This window comes from Armigeres subalbatus, chromosome 3 (genome assembly GCF_024139115.2).
Source record: "Armigeres subalbatus isolate Guangzhou_Male chromosome 3, GZ_Asu_2, whole genome shotgun sequence".
Classification (NCBI taxonomy): Eukaryota; Metazoa; Arthropoda; class Insecta; order Diptera; family Culicidae; genus Armigeres; species Armigeres subalbatus.
This window is the reverse complement of record NC_085141.1, coordinates 249,668,763-249,693,646: the sequence shown is the minus strand read 5'-3', so window position 1 is coordinate 249,693,646 and position 24,884 is coordinate 249,668,763. Positions and strand designations below refer to the sequence as shown.

Here is a 24,884-nt window from a genome sequence, read left to right as displayed (position 1 = left end):
GGAATTCCTGGAGGAACTGCCGGAGGAATTAGTGGAGGAACTTCCGGAGGAATTCCTGGAGGAACTTCCGGAGGAATTCCTGGAGGAACTTCCGGAGGAATTCCTGGAGGAACTTCCGGAGGAATTCCTGGAGGAACTTCCGGAGGAATTCCTGGAGGAACTTCCGGAGGAATTCGTGGAGGAACTTCCGGAGGAATTCCTGGAGGAACTTCCGGAGGAATTCCTGGAGGAACTTCCGGAGGTATTCCTGGAGGAACTTCCAGAGGAATTCCTGGAGGGACTTCCAGAGGAATTCCGGGAGGGACTTCCAGAGGAATTCCGGGAGGGAGTTCCAGAGGAATTCCGGGAGGAACTTCCGGAGGAATTCCGGGAGGAACTTCCGGAGGAATTCCTGGAGGAACTTCCGGAGGAATTCCTGGAGGAACTGCCGGAGGAACTCCTGGAGGAACTTCCAGAAAAATTCTTGGAGGAACTTCCGGAGGAATTCCTGGAGGAACTTCCGGAGTAATTCCTGGAGGAACTTCCGGAGGAATTCCTGGAGGAACTTCCGGAGGGATTCCTGGAGGAACTTCCGAAGGGATTCCTGGAGGAACTTCGGAGGAATTCCTGGAGGAACTTCCGGAAGAACTTCCGGAGGAATTCCTGGAGGAACTTCCGGAGGAATTCCTGGAGGAACTTCCGGAGGAATTCCTGGAGGAACTGCCGGAGGAATTCCTGGAGGAACTGCCGGAGGAATTCCTGGAGGAACTTCCGGAAAAAAATTTGGAGAAACTTCCGGAGGAATTCCTGGAGGAACTTCCGGAGGGATTCCTGGAAGAACTTCCGGAGGATTTCCTGGAGGGACTTCCAGAGGAATTCCTGGAGGAACTTCTGAAGGGATTCCTGGAGGAACTTCTGAAGGGATTCCTGGAGGAACTTCCGGAAAAAATCCTGGAGGAACTTCGGAGGAATTCCTGGAGGAACTTCCGGAAGAACTTCCGGAGGAATTCCTGGAGGAACTTCCGGAGGAATTCCTGGAGGAACTTCCGGAGGAATTCCTGGAGGAACTTCCGGAGGAATTCCTGGAGGAACTTCCGGAGGAATTCCTGGAGGAACTTCCGGAGGAATTCCTGGAGGAACTTCCGGAGGAATTCCTGGAGGAACTTCCGGAGGAATTCCTGGAGGAACTTCCGGAGGAATTCCTGGAGGAACTTCCGGAGGAATTCCTGGAGGAACTTCCGGAGGAATTCCTGGAGGAACTTCCGGAGGAATTCCTGGAGGAACTTCCGGAGGAATTCCTGGAGGAACTTCCGGAGGAATTCCTGGAGGAACTTCCGGAGAAATTCCTGGAAAAACTTTCGGATGAATTCCTGGAAAAAATCAGAAGGGTTATGTACAAGACACAACCGCCCAACGTAAACTACGTAAGGCAGTTTTGTTCATTAAAGATTGTAGTGCCATCATGCATGAATATTTTTAGAAAATTTATTTGATTACTTATGTCACTGGTTTCGAACAAAACTAGCGTATCTTAAGATATGAAAATTGTTGGATACGACAATTGTTTAAAAAAATTACTATGAAAACCCAAATTTATTCCTCAGTGGTAATGATGCCTTTCTTGGATCCGAATTGCCTACATTTGGGTTTTGAAGCATTTGATGAAATATTTCAATAGAAGAAGCTCTAGGGGAGCATCCTCTTTTCCGTTTGCAACATTTGTTATTCAGAAATATTCCAATCATAGGCATATCTTGTTTTCCGTGCATCACTAGAAATCATAAAATGTCAATCATGTACCAAAACCCAATTAATTTGGTTGTGATGCATGCGAGTAGTAAACGTTGCGGACGGGAAAAGAGGGTGTGTGTGTTATTACAATCTAACTCCCACTCCCACTCCCACTCAAAATCTCATCGGCGATTCAAACCATGCGTGAGTCAAATTCCATCAGAATCATGGCCCAGAGATTTGCTCATGATTCGAATCGCAATTTGCATCACTGCATGATATTTACGTGTTCTTTATTGTTGAATGCATTGAATTAACTGTTTTTCGTCTAAAACAATGGCTAATAATTGCATATATAAATAAAACATACGCCTCGATTGCGTTTTGACGCTTTTTAGAACGAAATCATTTTTCGGTGAGTGAGCGAAGTGATGCGATTCTGGCCGAGAAACTCAAACGCGATGCTCCCCCTACAGAATTGCAGGCGAGTTAGCTCGTGCATGAAACCTCGATGATTCAGATTTGAGTATGGTTCTACCAACACTGAATGTCACTATGGATAAAATATTCGTGCAACCATTTTATTAATATCATTGCAAGACTTTTGAATCATGGAGCAAGAAGGTGATAGCTCTATTGTAACTCATATAGCCCGTTCCAAGAACGTATGCGTTCCGAAGCTTTTGTCGTGTACAATAAGTACTGCATGTTTGCACCCACGTATTATAAAAATATCTTAAGTGCATTCACACTTCCTGAATCAAAGTTAAAATCCTTCTAATTCAGGCGCGCATTTAATTGGACAAAATATTATTAGGCCGATATAAATATTTTTTTTAAATATGTCTCCCCTGCCCTTAGGATTGTTTTGCTCAAAATACCAATTTAAGGGGCAACAAAAAAAATTCCGGTAAACTTTCAAAACATTCTTTAACAAATCCGAGAAGCTTTTAAATTTTTTTTTTCCATTTAAATATTTATTTTTTACTAGCAGACCCGACGAACTTTGTTTCGCCTAAAATAGATTTATTCTCTGATTAGTTCTCGAGTTATGCAGAAATTTTTGGTTTATTTGTATGGGAGCCCCCCTTTCCAGAAGGGGGAGGCGTTGCAAACCACCACAGAAACATATCTTTCCTTCCAAAACCTCCACACGCAAGATTTGTTTCCATTTGCTTGATCTCGAGTTATGATGAAATTGGTGTTTCATTTGTATAGGAGCCAGGTTTCAAAGAGAAGAGGGGTCTCGAACCATCTTAAGAACCTTCATCCGGCCCGAAAAACCTCTGCATTCAAATTTTCACGCCGCTCGATTCAGTAGTAGAAGAAGAAGAAGATTACCCCCTCCCCCTTGACCTTGCGTAGACCATAATTTGGCATTGGCATTGATAACAATTGATCGTCTCATGCCTGCACAAACATGCCCCTATCTGCATCACTTTTTATACACCATGCACTACATTACGCATTTTTGTTACATGTGTTTCGACCGCGGTCACTGGTCCGGCTCCATTGTTCTACCTTTTGTGCGAAACACCGCACAAAAAGCAGAGTCCAAAAGCCAACCGCACTGAACGGCGACGGCCGAAACGAGACTCTTGCGGACAAGAAAAGAGGGTGCTGCCAAAATGATCCGATACCCTATTCTAGCGTTCATGACCCAAAGTTTCAATATAATTGACAAATTGGTAGAGAATTTCCGAGTCGATTGATATATAAATCTCAAATATCCATAGGAAGATAAAGGCGCTATTAAAGTTCAAAATCTTACATGATTTCGTGACGGTCTCGAATTTGGAAATTTTCATTTGTCACCCTGTATCCGAGTCTTCCCCTTAGACGTAGTTTACGTCAAAACTTTAGGAGGAATTCCTGGAGGAACTTCCGTAGGAATTCCTGGAGGAACTTCCGGATTAATTCCTGGAGGAACTTCCGTAGAAATTCTTGGAGGAGCTTCCGGAGCAATTCCTGGAAGAACTTTTGAAGGAATTCCTGGATGAACTTCCGGAGGAATTCTTAGAGGAATTTCCTGAGAAATTCCTAGAAGAATTTCCGGAAAATTCCTAGAGGAATTTCCGGAGAAATTGCTAGAGGAATTTCCGGAGGAATACCTAGAGGAGTTTTCGGAGGAATTCCTAGAGGAATTTTTGGAGGAATTCCTAAAGGGATTTCCGGAGGAATTCCTAGAGGAATTTCCGGAAGAATTCCTAGAGGAATTTCCGAAGGAATTCTTAAAGAAACTTCCGGAGAAATCTTAAAGAAACTTCCGGAGGAACTCTTAAAGAAACTTCTGGAAGAATTCGTGAAAGACCTTCCGGAGGAGTTCCTAAAGGATCTTCTGGAGAAATTCCTAACGGAACTTCCGGAGGAATTTCTAGAAGAACTTCCGGAGGAATTCCTGGAGGAACTTCCGAAGGAATTCCTGGAGGAACTTCCGGAGGAATTCTTGGAGGAACTTCCGGAGGAATTCCTGGAGGAACTTCTGGAGGAACTCCTGGAGGAACTTCCGGAGGAATTCCTGGAGGATTTTCCGGAGGAATTCGTGGATAAACTTCCGGAGGAATTCCTGCAGGAACTTCCGGAGGAATTTCTGGAGAAACTACCGGAGGAATTCCTGGAGGAACTTCCGGAGGAATTCCTGGAGGAACTTCCGGAGGAATTCCTGGAGGAACTTCCGGAGGAATTCCTGGAGGAACTTCCGTAGGAATTCCTGGAGGAACTTCCGGAGGAATTCCTGGAGGAACTTCCGCAGGAATTCCTGGAGGAGCTTCCGGAGGAATTCCTGGGGGAACTTCCGGAGGAATTCCTGGAGGAATTCCTGGAGGAACTTCCGGAGGACTTCTGGAGGAATTTATGGAGCAACTTCCGGAGGATTTCCTGGAGAAACTTCCGGGTAAATTACTGGAGGAACTTCCGGAGGCATTCCTGGAGGAACTTCCAGAGGAATTTCTGAAGAAACTTCCGGATGAATTCCGGGAGGGACTTTCGGAGGAATTCCTGGAGGAACTTCTGGAGGAATTCCTGGAAGAACTTCTGGAGGAACTTCCGGAGGAATTCCTGGAGGAACTTCCGGAGAAATTCCTGGAGGAACTTCCGGAGGAATTCCTGGAGGAACTTGCGGAGGAATTGTTGGAGGAACTTCCGGAGAAATTCCTGGAGGAACTTCCGGTGAAATTCCTGGGGGAACTTCCGGAGGAATTCGTGGAGGAACTTTCGGAGAAATTTCTGGATGTATTTTCGGAGCAATTACTGGAGGAACTTCTGGAGGAATTCCTAGAGGAATTTCCGGAGGAATTCCTGGAGGAATTTTCGGAGGAATTGCTAGAGGATTTTCCGGAGGAATTCCTAGAGAAATTTCCGGAGGAATTCCTAGAGGAATTTTCGGAGGAATTCTTAGAGGAATATTCGGAGGAATTCTTAAATTAACTTCAGGAGGAATTCTTAAAGGAACTTCCGGAGGAATTCCGAAAGGAACTTCCGGAGGAATTCCTGGAGGAACTTCCGGAGGAATTCCTAGAGGAACTTCCCGAGGAATTCCTGGAGGAACTTCCGGAGGAATTCCTGGAGGAACTTCCGGAGGAATTCCTGGAGGAACTTCCGGAGGAATTCCTAGAGGAACTTCCGGAGGAATTCCTAGAGGAACTTCCGGAGGAATTCCTAGAGGAACTTCCGGAGGAATTCCTAGAGGAACTTCCGGAGGAATTCCTAGAGGAACTTCCGGAGGAATTCCTAGAGGAACTTCCGGAGGAATTCCTAGAGGAACTTCCGGAGGAATTCCTAGAGGAACTTCCGGAGGAATTCCTAGAGGAACTTCCGGAGGAATTCCTAGAGGAACTTCCGGAGGAATTCCTAGAGGAACTTCCGGAAGAATTCCTAGAGGAGCTTCCGGAGGAATTCTTAGAAGATTTCCGGAGGAATTCCTGGAGGAACTTCCGGAGGAATTCCTGGAGGATAGAATAAAGAATAAAGAGTAAAGAATAAAGAATAAAGAATAAAGAGCAAAGAATAAAGAATAAAGAATAAAGAATAAAGAATAAAGAATAAAGAATAAAGAATAAAGAATAAAGAATAAAGAATAAAGAATAAAGAATAAAGAATAAAGAATAAAGAATAAAGAATAAAGAATAAAGAATAAAGAATAAAGAATAAAGAATAAAGAATAAAGAATAAAGAATAAAGAATAAAGAATAAAGAATAAAGAATAAAGAATAAAGAATAAAGAATAAAGAATAAAGAATAAAGAATAAAGAATAAAGAATAAAGAATAAAGAATAAAGAATAAAGAATGAAGAATAAAGAATAATTAAGAATTAAGAATTAAGAATTAAGAATTAAGAATTAAGAATTAAGAATTAAGAATTAAGAATTAAGAATTAAGAATTAAGAGTTAAGAATTAAGAATTAAGAATTAATAATTAAGGATTAAGAATTAAGAATTAAGGATCAAGGATTAAGAATTAAGAATTAAGAATTAAGAATTAAGAATTAAGAATTAAGAATTAAGAATTAAGAATTAAGAATTAAGAATTAATGATTAAAAAGGAGATAAATGGAAGAGTGTGGAAGGAAGAAAGAAAAGGAAGATTGTAGAATGGAGGAAGAAGAAAGAAGAATGATAAAAGAAAAAGGAAGGAAAATGGAGAAGAAAACAGGATGAAAGAAATAGGATGAAGGAAATAGGAAAGAAAGGAAGGTTAAGGAACAAGCGACAAAGAAGAAGGAGGAATTTCGTCCTTTATAAAGAAGAAGGAAAAAGGACGAAGGAAGGAAGAAAGAAGGAGGAAGAACGAAGAACGAATAAGAAAGAAGATAGAAGGAAAAAAGAATAGAGGAAAAGAAAGAAAAAAGAAGGAAAGGGAAGAAAGAAGAAATAAGAAGGCAAAAAGGAAGCATGAAGAAGGAAGAAGATGAACAAAGAAAAATTTAAGAAGAAGAAACAGAAAAAAAAGTTTCAAGAAGAAAGAAAGAACAAGGACGAAGATAGAAGGAAGACATAAGAAGGAAGAAGGAAATAGAAATAAGGAAGGCGGAAAAAACTAAGAAGAAGAAGATGGTAGAACGAAAAAGGAAGATCTATGGAGGAAGAACTAAAAAGGAGAAAGTAGAAAGAAAAAGGAATAAGGAACAAAGAAGGATTGAAGAAGAAAAAAGGAAAAATGAAGAAAAAAGAAAGAGGAAGAAAAACGAAAATAAAAGAAAGAAAAGAAGAAAATAAAAGGAAGAAGAAAAAATGGAGAAGATAGTAGGGAAAAAAGAGAGAATGAAGAGGAAAGAAGCAAGAATAATAAAGAACAAACAATAAAAAATTTAGAAGTAATCTTGGCAAGAATCAAAAAACTCATGCAAAAACCAAGAGCAATAAAGTATTGTTCCTTCCTATGCTACCTCCAAATTTCTTGTGCCGTGCAGACTAAAAAAATGAGAAAACTAAAGAAAGACTAAAAAAATTAAAAAACGCCAACAAGGAGTCGCAAGAAGGTTTCGGTTCATTTTAGTTATTAACGTCAAATGTGAATTCCTCCATTAAAATCGGTTTCTCACGATTTTTTTAGCCTTTCGAGTTTAAGCCTTTTGTTGTTTCAGCCTTATGTAAGATTTATACTTTTTCAGCCTTTCGTGTGCAGCCTTATGAGTTTTCGGCTTTATGTGATTCAGTCTTGTGTGGAAGACCCGTATTACGACAGTCTGCTTAACTGGCATCGCCAGAAGTAGCTACTTTCCTCGCCGAAAGCGATCGCCATGGATCTGTCATCTTAAAACTAAGTGTGTGGAATGACATTGTAAAAATCTTTATTTATCACAATATGTAGTTGTATGTTTCCATGGTAGTTTTACTAGTTATACTTTGAAAAAAAAATCTAAATAAAGAGTATATAAATAATATATCAGTTAGTTAAATGAACTTTAATACCGCAAGTCCCAATAAACCATGTGTATTCTCTTCTATAAGGTATTTAAAATACATTTTTTTACAAATTGTATTTTGACTGTTAACCGTTCCAGGAAAAAAGTCCAAGCGCGAGTCCAACAATATATACGGATAATCACATAAAATCACATATTTCTGAATTGATTAATTGACGTACTTATGAATAATTTTGTTTTTGGAAAATTTATTTTGCCTACATTTTAAGTGTATGATCCTTTGGTTCTTCAGCTAAAATAATTTTTATTTTTTTAAGTGCATACGTAATAGTTCTAACTATTCTTTTCTCACTGAGAAATCCTACATTGACAGCGTTGTTGTCTTTAATTTTTAATCTACAAATTGATAACCTAATATGGAGCTGTTCTCCGAGGTGGTGTAACGGATCCTTATCTTCTTTTTACTCTCACCAGAGCGATTATGAAAAGTTTTTATCTCAATCAAACAGTGGACCTCAGATATTCGCGCTAACCTTTGAGCACGAGCGCATTTTTGAAACGCTCATGCAGGCTCGCTCGTGTTGTGTACCGCAAGCGATGTTTTTTTTCGTTAGTGTTGTACAAAATACAACAGCGTGCGTGCTCGAGTGTAAAGCATCATCCTGAGAAAAGCATTAAGAAACATCCGCAGGAACTTTCCATGAATTAAATTAGGAGTTTCGGGTGGTCGGTTCACCGCAGCTCCCCCAGATCGGCATGATGTTCGTTCGCCAGAAGAATGATCAGCTTGTAGACAGCAAACACAATGACGCTCTTCGGTTGGTCAGTGGTTACCTGTCCTTAGGTGACGGATATATGGTTAGAAATGAAATGTCAAGTTTTCCTACGACCACATGAACACCTAGACACATCACTTCCATGAAGCCTCAGCCTTCTCGAGCAATGCTCTCCATTCATCTCCATTTTGCACCACGGTTGACAACTTAACGGAACAACCAAGACTTTTCAAATCTTGTTCCACCATATCGATCCATCGCGTTGGAGGACGTCCGGCGATCCGATTACCTTGCGGACTTTTTTCCAAAACCATTCTTGCTGGACTGTCCTCTGCCAATTGGAATACCTTTCCTGCCCAGCGTAGTCTTCCAATTCTTGCCATGTGTTCAATGCCCGGCTCCCCCAACTGTTGTACCAATTTTGGATAAGTGGCATAATATGCCCGTCCATTTGCTGCTTGAATTTTACCGTGGATTGCTCGTAGCACTTCACGTTCGAAGTTAACGAGTTGCTTAGCATGCGATTTGGTTAGAATCCACGACTCGTGGCCACAGAGTACTTTCGATCTTATCTCCTTTTTGTAGATATTTAGTTTTTCCTGTAGAGTTTTATCAGCTGATTGGAAAAATGGCAGGTGTTTTGCATGCATTTCCTCTCCATTTGCAATGCAGTGACTGATTTCCTTTGTTGCATTATTATCCGTAGTTACGAATGAATCCAGGAAAGAAACGTTTTCAACTGCTGCAAACTTATTGCCATCCAGAAAGACTGTCGGGAGTGACTGGTGATTATCTTTTAAAATCCTTGGTCTCATATATTTCGATTCTTTCAAAGCCGAATCTAATCCGAATTTCGCTGCGATTTCTTTTAGAGCAACATAAGCTTGTTCCAATGTTGAAAGGCTCTTGGCAATCAAAACCATGTCATCCGCAAAACGGATTACCTGTAAAGCATTCCGAAAAATTGTACCACTTGTTCTCAATCCAGCTTCACGAATCATTGCGTCTTGTGCGATGTACATAAGTAAGCTGGACAATTCGTTATCCATTTTTAATCCGTTTTTGGAATCCGCAGCCGTCCTGTTCACAATAGTTTGAAGCTCTTGAATCAAATTTTCCGGACCATCATATCCTTTTATTGTTCTCCACAGCTGCTCTCGGTCGATAGTGCGGTAGGACGTTTTGAAATTCACATACAGATGATGTGTTGGCACATTGAATTCGCGACATTTTTGAAGGATTTGTCGCAGTATGAATTGTGCCTCCGTCGAAGAATTCGCGTGATTTGTCATTTGAAGTGGGTTCAAGCGGTGCCGCAAATCCTGATTGTGGTCTCTTTTTTTAGGTACTTGTGACGAAGACGATGAACTCGCATTAATGCTTCGAGCTGCAACTAGATATAAGAGAAAAATAAAACACAAAAAATACTCAAAAATGTAAGTAGGAAAAATCTAGATTGTTTGAGAATAGTTGTTTGCTACAAACGGTGAAAATGATATTAATGTATTATATTATTTTAATATGTTGTGCTTTTTGCCGTTTATGAAGATTTTATTTTAGCTTGAGCTTGAGCTTGAGCTTGATTGACTGCTCGTAGTTGCTACTCCATTATGACCAGATCAGCTGTTCTTGCACAGGGAACCAACAGATGTCTGCTTGGGACTAGCACACATCTTCAATGTACAAGTACTGGTGATCTTATTCGTTAAGTCATACTGGCGCCTGCCACGTCAGAATGCAAGAAAATGTAGGGAAGGGGGAGGAAATGATGATGCAATCACTCGCCCACTGCAAGCCGAATATACCTCTGCACTTGCCACGAGTTCATGCGGAATTTGTTGGAATTTCTGGGTTAGGTTGGAGAGGCAGAGGTCCGTCTTGGTTAACGAGCTGCCAATGTGATAGATAGGAGAAGGTAACTGATGGAATTTCTAATTGGATGTAGGAAACGAGCTCTATAGCTCATTTCCAATTCTAGCAGATTACTGTTAGAATACTCAAGTTGAAGGTATAGGAATAGTAATGGAAACGGTATGGAAGTCCATTTCCATTTCTAGCGATTGCTAGAACATGAGAAATAAAGAGAAAGATACAAAGTAGGAGAATGGAACGGACCTGGGATTGAACCCACGACCTCCTGCGTATGAGGCAGAAGCAGTAGCCATATGACTACTAGACGTCAAGGGCCGAAAAGAAGGCCCAGGCGAATGAGGGTAGCAAGAAGTCTAGGGTAGGCGCCAATCGCTCCAGGGGCGATGCCCTAGTCATCACGACGGACAAGGCTAAGTACTCGGACGTCCTGAAGGCGATGAGAAATGACGTTAAGCTCGGTGAACTCGGCGCCGACGTACGTCGAATAAGACATACTCGGACGGGAGAGATGATCCTCGAGCTGAAGCGGGGCGTCTCGCAAAAGGGCGCCGCCTACAAGAAGTTGGCGGAGGAAGTCCTAGGCGAGACGGTCAAGGTGAGGGCACTCACGACGGAGGTGAATCTAAGGGTTAAAGATCTGGACGAGATCACCGAAGTCGAAGAGCTCGTCACGGCACTGCGGCGACAGTGTGAAGAGGAGATTCCCAGCGCAGCCGTTCGGCTACGGAAAGGTCCGGCAGGGACGCAGGTAGCATTGGTTCGGCTATCTGCAGTGGACGCCTCCAAGGTAGTCAAGTTAGGGAGCGTCAAGGTAGGATGGGCGGTGTGCCCTGTGAGCATATACGAGCAACTCGAAGTTTGCTTCAAGTGCCTGGAACCGGGGCACAAGCAATGAGACTGCAAAGGTCCTGACAGAAGCAAGCTCTGCCGACGCTGCGGATTGGAGGGACATAAGGCACAAAGCTGCACGAACCCTCACAATTGTTTGATTTGTTCCAGCAAAGCTGTGATCAGCAAGTACCCCATGGGGGGTTCGAAGTGCCCGGCGTTTAAGCGTGCTGCAAAATCAACAGTGCAGGTAACGCAGCTAAACCTGAACCACTGTGATGCAGCCAGCAACTGCTGTGTCAGACAGTTGCTGAATGGGGGATGAATATCGCCATCATAGCGGATCCTTACCGGGTACCCGCCAGGAATGGTAATTGGGTCATCGATGGGTCTAAAATGGCGGCGATATGGACAACGGGGAAATACCCAGTCCAAGAGTTGGTGTCTTCGCCACACGAGGGCTTCGTCATTGCCAAATCAACGGCGTCTTCTTCTGCAGCTGCTATGCGCCTCCTCGATGGTCGATCGACCAGTTTGGTCGTATGCTGGATTGTTTGACGGCTAACTTGATGGAGCGTTGGCCGGTGGTGATAGCGGCGGACCTCAACGCTTGGGCCGTGGTATGGGGAAGTTGTTCCACGAATCAACGGGGGCAGATCCTGCTGGAATCACTGGTCATGTTGGATGTGGACTTGGCCAATGTCGGTACCAACAGTACCAACAGCTGGAACGGGGCCGAGTCGATTATCGACGTTACGTTCTGGAGCCCTGGCCAAACGAGTAGTTCGAACTGGAGGGTAGATGATGGTTACACTCACAGCGACCACCTGGCGGTTCGCTACAGTATCGACTATACGACCAGCATTCAGCGGACGGAAGAAGGGGCGAGGCCTAGCCCTCGTATGTGGAAGACATCGTACTTCAACGACGAGGTGTTTAAGGAAGCGCTCCGCCGCGAGCACAATACTCTCGGTCTGAGCGGCGAGCAGCTGGTAACAGTACTCTCGCGTGCATGCGATGCCACCATGCCTAGGAAAGTCCACCCTAGGAATGGGAGGCCACCGGCTTACTGGTGGACTCAAGCAATTGCGAACCTGCGCCGCGCCTGCCTACGGGCACGGAGGCGGATGCAGCGAGCACGCACAGAAGAGGGGCATGTTGAACGACGGGTGGCTTTCGTGGCCAGGGTGGCCGACGAGGGAAGAGTAACGGTGGCGGAACTTGCGGGGATTGCACAGTCCCTTAGTGTAGGTAAGGCACCAGAACCGGCTGGTATTCCGAACCTGGCCATCAAAGCGGCCATTGCTGAGGCTCCCGAGATGTTCAAATCTTTTATCGAACAAGTGGCCGCGTGAAAAACAACATGGTATCGTCGCTTTCGCGGCGTCGGTCAACCGGGCGGGTTCCGAGCCCGGAGACGGAAAAGGGTCCTCGTCAAGGCTGGGACAGGCGTAGGCACCGCGTCGGCAAGTCCCTCTGTATGTTGGCGAATAGACCCCATCGCAGAGAGGTCAATTTGGGGTGCACGCGGCATCATCATTCTTGATACCAGTCGTGCAGAGGGAACCAGGCGCGAAGTCGACCCTTCCCACCTTCCGAGGACATAGGGCGTGGTAAGGCCACCTGGAAAGCCGGCAATGCGCTGGCACGATACCATGGTGTTCTTCTAAAAAAGCGAGTCACGATGTTCGGTGCTGCAAGGACACGCAGCTAACCGCGTGAGTGCGTTGTGCACTGGCCCCCCTTTGAATCATTACTTTCTGGTTGTACCGAAGGGACGACGGGCTTGGCGGCAATGGAAACGGTTTAGCGGGTCGGGGATGTAGTCCTGCCTCCTTCGTTTGCTGATGGAGGTGGTCCCTAACTCCGCACTTCCTGGACGTTCAACCCAGGATGTCTGTTAAGCAGATTTCCTCTCCATTGCTTAGGAAGAAAAAAAAGGCACACATTCTGGCGGATTTCAATAAGAAAGGATTAAAACATGAATATCATGCATGCCAGTTGCTATGGTTTTGAAAAACCTTTGGAGCTGTTAAAAAAATGTTATGCAAGATATTCCGAATCATTAGCTGTAGTTAATCTACACTCATGAACTTTCAAAAAATCAGAAGACAGTTAACACTATAGATAGTGGAATATATAGATGAGCGAAGATAAATCCTCTGTCTGAGAAATATTCATTCAAGAACAATTTCGATTCCTTGTCGACATTCGTAAGAATTGTCTTTAAAAATTAATTGGGCAATTTTCTTGTAAAAATAAAAATCTGGGACTTCCGAAGATATGCTCGCAAGAATCTAAAACAAACTTGTGGAAATTAAGAAGAATTTCCCGTTCAAATTTTGGAAAATTTTCTTTATTTCTCCATACAGGAATTGTCCACGGTTGTGCTGAGTTTCCAATTTAATTTTTCTTAGTTTAGGCGAGAAATTTCTCATAATTTTCATCATAAATCCTCCTTATTTTATACGAAAAATTCTTCTAAATTTTCAGTGAAAATTCTTTCAAAAATCCACGGGAAATTCAAAGAGTTTCACAAAATCTCTTCTCATTCTCGATGGGTATTCAGAGGAATGTCGCATAGAAATGTCGAATAGATCACATGAATTCGGCAGAAACCTGGAAACAAAAATCTGGATCTAGCTCAACGGTTGAATAGATTAAATCAAGTCATAGAAGAATTCAGTCTATTTTTGCCGTTTAAAATAAATTAGATCGGCAATTGTGTTCCGATGTAATGATCGAAATAACTTTTATGCAATTCCTGATCATAATATCTGGTTTACAGTTCGTCTTTGAGTGATAAAACGGCCTACTTTTCCATGCCAACGAAATGGTTGCTTTAATGAACATTATGCAACTCAAATGGGTTGCATAATAATCATTATAACACTCATTTGGGTGCTATAATGAAAAACCAACATCAGAACAGTAGATACATGACTTCATATTGCTGAACTAGCTAGGGGAAGTGTTCAAATAGTGTATTCTCTGCGTCGCGTAATAAATGAAATACTTAGATAGACATGACATCAAAAATTTCCAAAGGCAAGTACATCTATCGTTTGCAGCGCCGTAGCGTGCGGTTGGCCAGGTTGGCCCCCGCCAAGGGCGCCAGCCTTCAGGGGGCGCCAAAATCAATGTTTACTATATAATAAATAAAACAGTTTCATTACTTAGAGGTCATGTATTTATAAAACCGAGTATGGGTTGATCCATAGATCCATGGGTATATGGCAGAGATGTGTAATCTATTTTTTGTTCTTTATTAAAGAGGCTTTCAGCTCTTGGCTGGTTCACCTCTGGTAAGCGTAATCTAGTATTTAATCTATAGAGCAAACAAAGAATATTTTTCCATTATCTCACATCCATGTTATATGTGTTGGTTTTAGTTTTGACTACTATTCAGGATTCTCAGGGACCTCTGGGACCGGGTTGAAAAAGGCGATTGAATAAAAGGAAATCTGATAGTTGCTTATAAAGTTATTTGAAAATCATGATGTTTGATACCCGCATTGCAATTGGTAAAATTTTTGGGCACTATTGCGGCCACCGAGAGTCCTCCGGAACCGTAATGTTTCAGCAGTGAGGAATGAATAGTGAAGAAATGATTCAGTTTTTCCAAGTCCTTCAAAGAAATACATCCATAACCAAGCGATTAACCAAATTCCGAAGGGTCCTTTTGCTCCTATGATTGGTTTGTAGTAGTAGTGATTTGGTTTTGCGATTTGATATTGATTTGCTTGTTTAATTTAGAAAAGCTCTTTGTAGTCTGAATAACGTTGAGTTATATCGGCGGCTGTATCGAGGAATATCGATAACTCCTTAATATTTGCTTTGTTAGAATTGTTGGACAAGGACAATTTTTTGGCGTTTTCGGCCCTCGACTAAATCGTTTCAGAGTTGGATTCTATTGACCAAACTACATATGTGTATAAGAGCCTCGAGACGACCAACAGCCCGAATCCAGAATAGGATTTTCCTTTATCTGAATAGATCCGATGTTGATTTCATTCACCAATCAACCCACTTCATCCGACGAGGTCTAATAGTGATTCCATCCTCATTTCATTGACCCAACTAGGTCCAGTGGCATCTCCAAACCATCCAAGGGCTTACTCTAGATGGTTTTGTGTTGAACTTAATGTCAAATTTAAAAAAACACACAAATAAAGACATAATAAAATAATACTCTAGATGGCGATTCCGGCCTTCAACCAATCGACTTTAGTGTAACTTTTTTCATGATTCGACTAGGTCCGATAGCGATTCTGGATTCTGGCAATCTCACGAGGTCACTAGAATGGAATTTTATTAATCCAACCAGTAACCACATATGTCCAATAGTAGTTCCAAACCATGGTCAAGCCAGCTTCAGAGTTAGATTTTCCTTGATTTAAATAGGAGCGATTGCGTTTCTGAGCATCAACCGACTCCATTTAAAGTTGGATATTATTAACCCAACAAAATCTAGCAGTGCGTGGATTTGGAAAATAAAAAAAATCTTTATCTGGTAAGTTTTTTTCGTATAATTTTTAGGTTTTTTTTAGCAAGACAAGTAATCTTTACTGCTTTAACCATTTCCGAACATAGACTACAAATGCTTGCAAAAACCATAAAAGGAAGTATTCAAAACCATAAAAGGAAGTATTGCATCACGCAAAAATTATTGAATTTGAACTTCCTCCTCTTGACTCCTTCACGATATCTGTTTAAATATCTAAATGTTTTTTTTAATGGGATGCTGTTGTGCTCAATTTTGTATAATTTTCAGTCTTATAAAACCGCTGAATCGTTGTGGCGTCTATTTTCCGATGTTTCGGTGTATATTTCATCACCTTCTTCAGGGATTTATAGGCTACACAACAAAACGTAGCCTTATTATTAGATTCTAACCCGGCTCTACAAGTTTCCTTACATTATTTCAAAAGTCAAAAAGTATCAAAAAATTTCAAATAATTTTAAAGGTATTCTATTCCATCCTTCTTTGTGGATTTCAGGTATCAGCTTCCAATCCAATACATTCCTGAATATTGAATGCTATTTGTAGTATGTTTAAACCATTAAACATTGTTTAGGTTTGAGATTCAAATTGTACTCCAAATGTAAAATTTACGTATTTGATTTCTCTTAGTAGAAGAGGGGCGCTCATTAAACGACTCGCCAAGGGCGCTGGGAGTCCACGCTACGGCTCTGATCGTTTGACGTTTAAAATGCGTTGCAGTTATCAACTGGCTAGTGTAAATGTATTTTTATGTTTGAGATTTTATTTAATCCTGAGACAAAGATATAACTTTTGTAACATTTCTATAATTTGCATATGAGAGTCGCAGAATTTATAAGTAATAAAATTGTATTTTATATTCGCTGGCTTATTGATTGTCTTATAATATCTTATAATATAGATAAGTTTTTAATTATTTAAAAAAGTCTTCAACATGTCTTCACGAAATAAATGTCTTGACAGAGATTCAAATGTCTTCAAATCTGGCATATCTGCTCCAAACGAGCATGACTTCACGATTTCAATGAAAATATCAAGGGGTGTGATGTCATATGCGCCTGGTACACGGTCAAAAAACGAACCCAACCATGCTTTCGCTCATCTATAGATTCTACTATCTATAGTTAACACGTAACAACTGCATTATATATTACACTATATTGTGAGTTACAAAATAGTGATTACATTGGTTATCGTTTGAATGAACATATTTTTTCCAGTCGAGATTCGGGAAAATCGAACTACAAAACCGTTTCATAACGTGAGCTGTGCCTGATGTTGATATAACAAATTCAATAGTGGATTATCTTGTTTTCAAAAATATTTCCATATACATACCATTGCCTGCAGTAGCGGGAACATTTGAACGAATACCCCTACGATATCCTTCAGCCAACGGCACGGCACCAGCACTTTTTCCCAAATCGTAAATCACCGGAAAGTGATCGGATTTCAGATAACGTGGGTCCGTTCGCTTTGGCTTGTCAATGACGAAGTTCGCCAAACAGATATCCAAATAGGACGCATTGCTCTTACATGTGATAAATGTTGGATCCTCTGGTAATTTGACGTAATACTTATGGTGCGACGCGTCATCGAATATCAGTTCTCCATTTTTATTATTTTTGTCATCACCCCAAAACGTGTGACGTGCATTCAGGTCACCAATCACGAGAAACTTCGTCTTCGTTTTAGGTCGCGTCAGAAGACGCAAATCTTTTATGAACTGCTTCTCAGTTTTGCTGTTGCATTGTTCAGGGCAGTAGCTGGCGTAGATGATCAGCTTCTCACCCGCTAGCTCCAACTCAACGCCAGCGGATTCGATAACGGATGTAGCGACCTCCACTCTGGAATGTGAAATCGTGTTCCGAACGAGTATTGCCACGCCACCCTTCGGCCTATCCTTACGGTCTTGCCGCTCATCATCATATCCGGAAATGGAGAACGTCTTTTTTGGCTTAAGATGAGTTTCGGTAAGGACGGCTACATCGATTTCGTGGTACTTAAGAAACTTAGAAAGTTCCTCTTTCTTAGGGTCTATTGAACAGACATTCCAATTTAGCACTTTGAGTGAGTTCGGTGACATTCAACATTAAATATGAATACCACAGGTACGTGTATGGATCTGCGAACGAAATGATTAGAAATTAAAGTAATAACGGGATTTTCTTAGTTTGTTTTGGCATTACAAGCTGACTTTCAACTTCAGTAAATAAATTCAAAATTTTATTTGAATTTCAATACGAGATTCAGATACATTTCCACGGGAATATACTTCTAAGCTCAGTTAATCAAATCAAACTGGAAGAACAAAATCCTGACTGCATAGTTATTGTTTGTATTGCTCCTGTACTTATTTCCAACAATTTGTTACGATATGCTAACTTTATTGTGTACAATTGTTGCATTACCATTACAATATATAAATAAATAACATCACTTGGTTGATCAATTTGTGTTTTAAAATTATGTTTTCTCAATTTGGATCATCCATAAGTAATAATTTAGGAACTTTTGCTTCAGCAAATTCACTGAACTTTTAGCACTTTGTATTGTTTTTTTATCCTCTAATAACTTATACCATTTGATTCGAACATTTGTCACGTGTATACTTACTCTGCTTAGCAGCCAATATGATCAAGTTTTAGTGTGCAGTTATTGAGAATTATCAACTAAATGCTTATCTTACTTTGATAAACCAAACAACCAACTATCTCGCCTGTAAGCAAAACGAGGACTGTGGAAAGCCTGTGTTGGTTGGAAGAGCATTCATAACAAACGCACACGAATGGTATGATAGGATTACGGCAGCTATTACTGTACCCATTCAAATCCGAACCAGTAATAGCAACGAACTTTTGCCCCGCGGGTTAGCCGTCACAGAACGTATGTTTAGTCTCTGGAGTTCTATAATTTATTAGACGGGCGACTATATCTGCCGCAACCCTAGCATATCTGCCACACTCGATGACGAATTCACCAGACGGGGATTCCCGCAGTCCAGTGCTATAACTGTGGTTATGACGCATCAAGTGTGCCAGTCATGCGCACAACATCATGCAATTCATGAAACTTGCGGAGTAACTCAGGTTTTTTTCTGTTCTCCTGTGGGTTTGTAATCTGACTCGCTGTTTGTTGCCAATCATTGCTTCAAGAGTTTTTCAAGTGAAATCTTAGGATTTAAATCTTATTATTTACCAGCATATTTATAGCACGATGCATCAACTGAAACTACCATAAAGTGTATAATTATGAAAAATCCCTAATGGAGAGTAATCATTCGTAAGCGCCGCACACAGAAGTTCATAGCGCACAAGCGTGGGCAATGTCGTGCCAATTATTTTCTGTTCCGTAGCTGATTGATACTTGTGCCCAGCAGAGTAAACGCGACGTAGCTCACGTAAAGGATTCACAATTATTATCAATGAACTGTTAAATTGCACTGTCGCGTCGCATAGCTGGCTTCATAATCATTAAAACCAAGAAGCAAATAACTTACTTCTTGGTTTTAATGATCGTGATAAATCGCTATCAAATAAAGAATCTGGGGGATGCGTATTAATTGCTGTTAGCATAGTTAGCATTTAAATGAGGTATTATTTTTAAGTGGAAAAATCATGTGAAATACGAAGACCAAGATGGAGTTTCCAGTAGCCACGCGGGCAAAGGCATAGGATTGCCATTCCGGCGATGGCGAGTTCGATTCTCGGTCTAGGATGTTTTCGGGTTGGAATCTTTCTCAACACCCTGATGGGCGTAGTGCATCCATTGTTTTTGCCACACAAGATACATACCCATGCAATGGCGGGCATAGAAAAGCTTTCAATTATTAACTGAGGAAATGCTAATAGAATACTAAGTTCATAAGCAGGCCAAGCTCCAGTTGGAATGTAGAGCCATTGAAGAAGAAGAAGAAGACGAAGGCCAAGATATTGCAAGGGATTACGAGGAGACTTTTTGTTCAATCTTGGATCCCATCTTACGACATGTCAAACTTCATGATTTTGCAAAACAAGTTCACTGGAGTAAATTTCGGCGATTTTTTTTATCGAATTGGCCACCCTTCGGGTATTTTCAGGGCCTAATTCCCTTGGAGAAGTGGCCACTTTTCGTTCAATCCTGGATCCCATCTTGCGACATGTCAAGCTTTATGATTCTGCGATGCAAGTACACGTAAAAAAAATAATGATATTTATTATTAAGGGACCGATTGAACAATCAACATAGGGAGAGATATCGAGATATAGAACATCGAGATGTGGAGACTGTTTAAGAAGAATATGATACATGGATTATTAGAGTCCACAAAAAAGTTTTGAAAAAACGAACAGTGGGTAATGTCTGTGACATAACCGCGAGGTGGACGTAGGACTTGACTCGACCATGCCTTTAAGATACATTTATTTATTTATTTATCATCAGACTAAGGCCGGAGTGGCCTGTGCTGCACATAAAAGACTTCTCCATTCAGCTCGGTTCAAGGCTGCACTTCGCCAACCACGCAGTCTGCGGAGGGTCCGCAAGTCGTCCTCCACCTGATCGATCCACCTTGCCCGCTGTGCACCTCGCCTTCTTGTTCCCGTCGGATCGTTGTCGAGAACCATTTTCACCCGATTACTGTCCGACATTCTAGGTACGTGCATGGCCCACCGCAGTCTTCCGATTTTCGCGGTGTGAACGATGGATGGTTCTCCCAACAGCTGATGCAACTCGTGGTTCATTCGCCTCCTCCACGTACCGTCCGCCATCTGCACCCCACCATAGATGGTACGCCACACTTTCCTTTCGAAAACTCCCAGTGCGCGTTGGTCCTCCACGAGCATCGTCCAGGTCTCGTGTCCGTAGAGAACTACCGGTCTTATAAGCGTTTTGTAGATAGTCAGTTTGGTACGGCGGCGAACTCTATTCGATCGGAGCGTCTTGCGGAGTCCAAAGTACGTACGATTTCCAGCCACTATGCGTCTCCGAATTTCTCTGCTGGTATCGTTATCGGCGGTCACCAGTGAGCCCAAGTACACGAATTCTTCAACCACCTCGATTTCGTCACCACCGATAGAAACTCGTGGTGGGTGGCTCACATTGACCTCTCTTGAGCCTCTTCCTATCATGTACTTCGTCTTCGACGTGTTGATGACTAGTCCAATCCGTTTAGCTTCGCTTTTCAGTCTGATGTAGGCTTCCTCCATCCTCTCAAAGTTACGTGCCATGATATCAATGTCGTCGGCGAAGCCAAATAACTGGACGGACTTCGTGAAAATCGTACCACTCGTGTCAATCCCTGCCCTTCGTATTACTCCCTCCAAAGCGATGTTGAATAGCAGACACGAAAGACCATCACCTTGCCGTAACCCTCTACGGGTTTCGAAGGGACTCGAGAATGCCCCTGAAACTCGAACTACGCACATCACCCGATCCATCGTCGCCTTGATCAACCGTATCAGTTTATCCGGAAATCCGTTTTCGTGCATTACCTGCCATAGCTGGTCCCGATCGATTGTATCATATGCGGCTTTGAAGTCGATAAATAGATGATGTGTGGGCACGTTGTATTCGCGGCATTTCTGCAATACCTGACGTATGGCGAACACCTGGTCTGTGGTAGAGCGTTCACCCATAAATCCCGCCTGGTACTGCCCTACGAACTCTCTTGCACTTGGTGTTAGTCGACGGCATAAAATTTGGGAGAGTACCTTGTAGGCGGCGTTCAGCAATGTGATTGCGCGGTAGTTGCTACAATCCAGCTTATCGCCCTTTTTGTAGATGGGAAACACGACACCTTCCATCCACTCCTGCGACAAAACCTCATCCTCCATAACCTTGGTAATCACCCAGTGCAGCGCTCTAGCTAGTGCCTCACCACCGTGTTTAAACAGCTCTCCTGGTAGTTGGTCAAATCCAGGGGCTTTGTTGTTTTCAGCCGGCCGATCTCCTCCTGGATTTCCTGGAGATTCGGAGCCGGAAGTCGCATGTCCTGCACGCGTGCTCCTAGGTTCATTACCATACCGCCACCGTTGTCTGCCATATCGCCATTCAGGTGCTCTTCGTAGTGCTGCCGCCACCTTTGGATCACCTCACGCTCGTTCGTAAGAAGGTTCCCGTTTATGTCCTTACACATATCGGGCTGTGGCACGTGGCCCTTACGTGAACGGTTCAACTTCTCATAGAACTTTCGTGCGTTATTAGCGCGGTACAGTTCCTCCGTCTCTTCACGGTCTCGATCTTCCTGCTGGCGCTTTTTCCTCCGGAAAATCGAGTTTTGTCTGTTCCGCGCCCGTTTGTATCGTGCCTCGTTCGCCCTCGTGCGGTGTTGCAGCAATCTCGCCCATGCTGCATTCTTCTCCTCAACTAACTGCTCACATTCGCCGTCATACCAGTCGTTTCTCTGATCCGGAGCCACCGTGCCTAGTGCAGCGGTTGCGGTGCTTCCAATGGCGGATCGAATATCTCTCCAGCCATCTTCAAGAGATGCTGCGCCTAGCTGCTCTTCCGTTGGGAGTGCCACTTCCAGCTGCTGCGCGTAGTCTTGGGCTAGTCTACCGTCTTGTAGCCGCCCAATGTTAAGCCGCGGCGGACGACTCCGACGCGTGTTGATCACCGTCGAGAGTTTTGAGTGCAGACATACTGCGACGAGGTAGTGGTCGGATTCAATATTCGCACTGCGGTAAGTGCGTACGTTCGTGATGTCGGAAAAGAATTTACCGTCGATTAGAACGTGGTCGATTTGGTTTTCCGTTACTTGATTAGGTGATTTCCATGTGGCCTTGTGGATATTCTTACGGGGGAAGAAAGTGCTTCGGACTACCATTCCGAATAGATGATAATGCGCTTGAAATCGATGAAAGACCACATTGGCCACTCCTGGTACATGAAAGGTGCCCCCGGGGAACCCGCAGGAGGGGACATTCCTGTTTTAGCATCAAAATATGCCGTGCGGCGGCTCTTTTGTCATGATTTTTCACCAAACAGATGGTTATGCGCTTGAAATCGATAAATGACCACATTGGCCAATCCTGGTACATGCAAGGTGCCCCCAGGTAGAGGTGTGCGCCGCTGCGCCACGCCGCCGCCGCCGACAGTTTTTGGCACGCCGTCGCCGCCGACATTTTTGCATCGGCGCGCCGCTGTTTAAAATTTGTCACGCCGCTGATCTATAATTTTCCACGCCGATTCAAATTTTCAGTGGAAACTCCGAAGATTCAGTGCAATTTCCGTATAATTTCCTGATTGATCTAGGGGAAACTGGACACACATGATCCCCGGGGACACATGATCCCCCCCTGTTTTCTCAAAAACTAATCACATTTGTATACCAGTGATATGTTCAAACGAATCCGTTAGACAGAATATTGAATCTGAGTAACATTTGATATTAGTTACTTTATGTATATGAGTTTTAGAGAGGTTTTATTATTTAAGCATTCTCAATTCTTTTTTTCTTCAAAGGAGAAAAGTTTAATAACTTTGAATATGTCCAACCAAAACGTACCAAATTTTTACTGGACAAAGTTTTATTATTGTAGAATTGAATAAATTCACTCAATTAACTATTGCTTATTTTCCATTGAATACTGAAACAAAACAAGATAAATACTCAACATGGACACACTTGATCCCCCACAGTTTGGACACACTTGATCCCGATATTGCATATATTAAGGCGTTTGTTGTACACCGTCGCATATTATTGTATTGTATGTAACTAATTAATCTTTTGAAATTCTTTTCTAGTTATGAAAAAAGTATAAACAATTTCAATTTCTCTTTAATTTTGTCAATCAGACAATACACGCGCAATTTGAATTTCTCAATAGGCTTGTTTCATTAACCAGAAAAAAGTGTAGTTGAACATGAACATACTTAGTTTTGATTAGTTTTATTAAATGCATTTTAATATTATTTTCAATGAAAAAGAGTGTAAATTAAGCTTTGAAAATACTCAACAAATCACAGGGCTTAAAATCAGTATTGTTCGATCTGGTATTATTTTTTTTTCTGTTTGAACTAGGAGAAGTTTGCTTACAATCACCATTTATTTGTAAATCTTCTCAAAGAAGTTTTAATAATAGGCTCATTCAACATCTTTTGGTCAGCCGTTTATCGCATTTGTGTAATAATAACACGCACTACAACAATGATGATGCGTGACAGTACCATATTGATGTATGAAGTCATCATCCTGGTATGATCACGGTTGTGGTATTGATAGTAGTCTGGCGATCTCGATGTACCGTCGTCGGAAGAGGCAATGGGTCAAATAGGGGTGAGAATGGGTCACTGTTTCAGCTACTTAGAATGCTTGTAGAATAGATTGAATGCATCTGAGGACAAGAAGACCAAAATATAAGAGACCTTTTTGAACAATTTTGCTCTACTACCTCTAGACTGCCGGTGAGAACGATGACCCATTCTCACCCTCAGACCCATTGTCACCCCCGATGGCGGTATCACTCTCTTTTTATTGGTCCCAAAACAGGTACTCAGGGATATTTACCATTGGCCATGGCATTTGCAGTGTGGCCAATTTTCAGAGATTTAATAGAATAATAATATTCTAAAATATATTTATACATTTATGTATGGATCAACCATTTTTGGTATCATAACTGTATCAATCACAAAGAGAGATCCTTTTGGGAACATCATGGTTGTCGTGATATGACTATAGTCTTACTGTCTTTTAGTGGAGTGAATGGTTTGCAGTTTGCATCATCACCATGCAAATTTTGTTGCTATAGCAGACATTCTATCTGTTACTATTACTCTATTCGAGAACTAAAATACTTGCCTTGCTTAATACTAACAATATTTAATTTTCGCACGACTGATATTACGACAGACTATGAAGAATTGTTAGGATTTGAGGCTAGACCAATTCAACATTTCATTAGACTTGAAAGAACCTAAACATGTTCAACTCATAAAGGGATCAATTCCCCCCTATATGGGGATCAAGTCTCCCGCAAGTTTTGAAAATTCCAAATTTTCTATCTTTCGGCAAAATCGATTTTTAGGTAACATTCATGAACAAATAATTGCTTCCAATGACGTTTTTGAACAGCTTATTAAATTCTTTATCAAGTCCATCAAGAAGCGTGCAAATCTGTGCATGTTACATCGAGAAATATGCTAAACAAAAAGTGGGGATCATGTGTGTCCAGTTTCCCCTAATGATCTAATAATCTGATTAATCTAATGAAACTCCAGAGATTTTTTCGTGACGATACCAAAGACTTCCATGAAAATCCCATACAATATCTTGTTAAAATTTCGAAAAGCTCTCCATAAAAACTAAGCGTGAAAATTGCGCAGGAATTCCCGTTGAAATCAAA

General features: G+C 42.0%; 1 protein-coding gene across 2 annotated transcripts; it reads right to left on the bottom strand.

Moving 5' to 3' along the window:
- Nucleotides 1-7,569: 7,569 nt before the first annotated feature.
- Nucleotides 7,570-18,455, bottom strand: LOC134227903 (uncharacterized). Of its 2 annotated transcripts, none has more exons than XM_062709609.1 (3): nucleotides 17,967-18,116; nucleotides 16,894-17,680; nucleotides 7,570-9,744 (listed from the first exon to the last, which is right to left on the bottom strand). In XM_062709609.1, the coding sequence occupies exons 2-3, from the start codon at nucleotides 17,639-17,641 to the stop codon at nucleotides 8,486-8,488; spliced, it is 2,007 nt and encodes a 668-aa protein (XP_062565593.1). In that variant the 5' UTR covers nucleotides 17,642-17,680; nucleotides 17,967-18,116; the 3' UTR covers nucleotides 7,570-8,485. The 2 variants fall into 2 exon arrangements, with proteins under 2 accessions (XP_062565593.1, XP_062565592.1); XM_062709608.1 differs by lacking the exon at nucleotides 17,967-18,116 and adding an exon at nucleotides 18,172-18,455 and having other exon boundaries at nucleotides 7,571-9,744.
- Nucleotides 18,456-24,884: the final 6,429 nt, after the last annotated feature.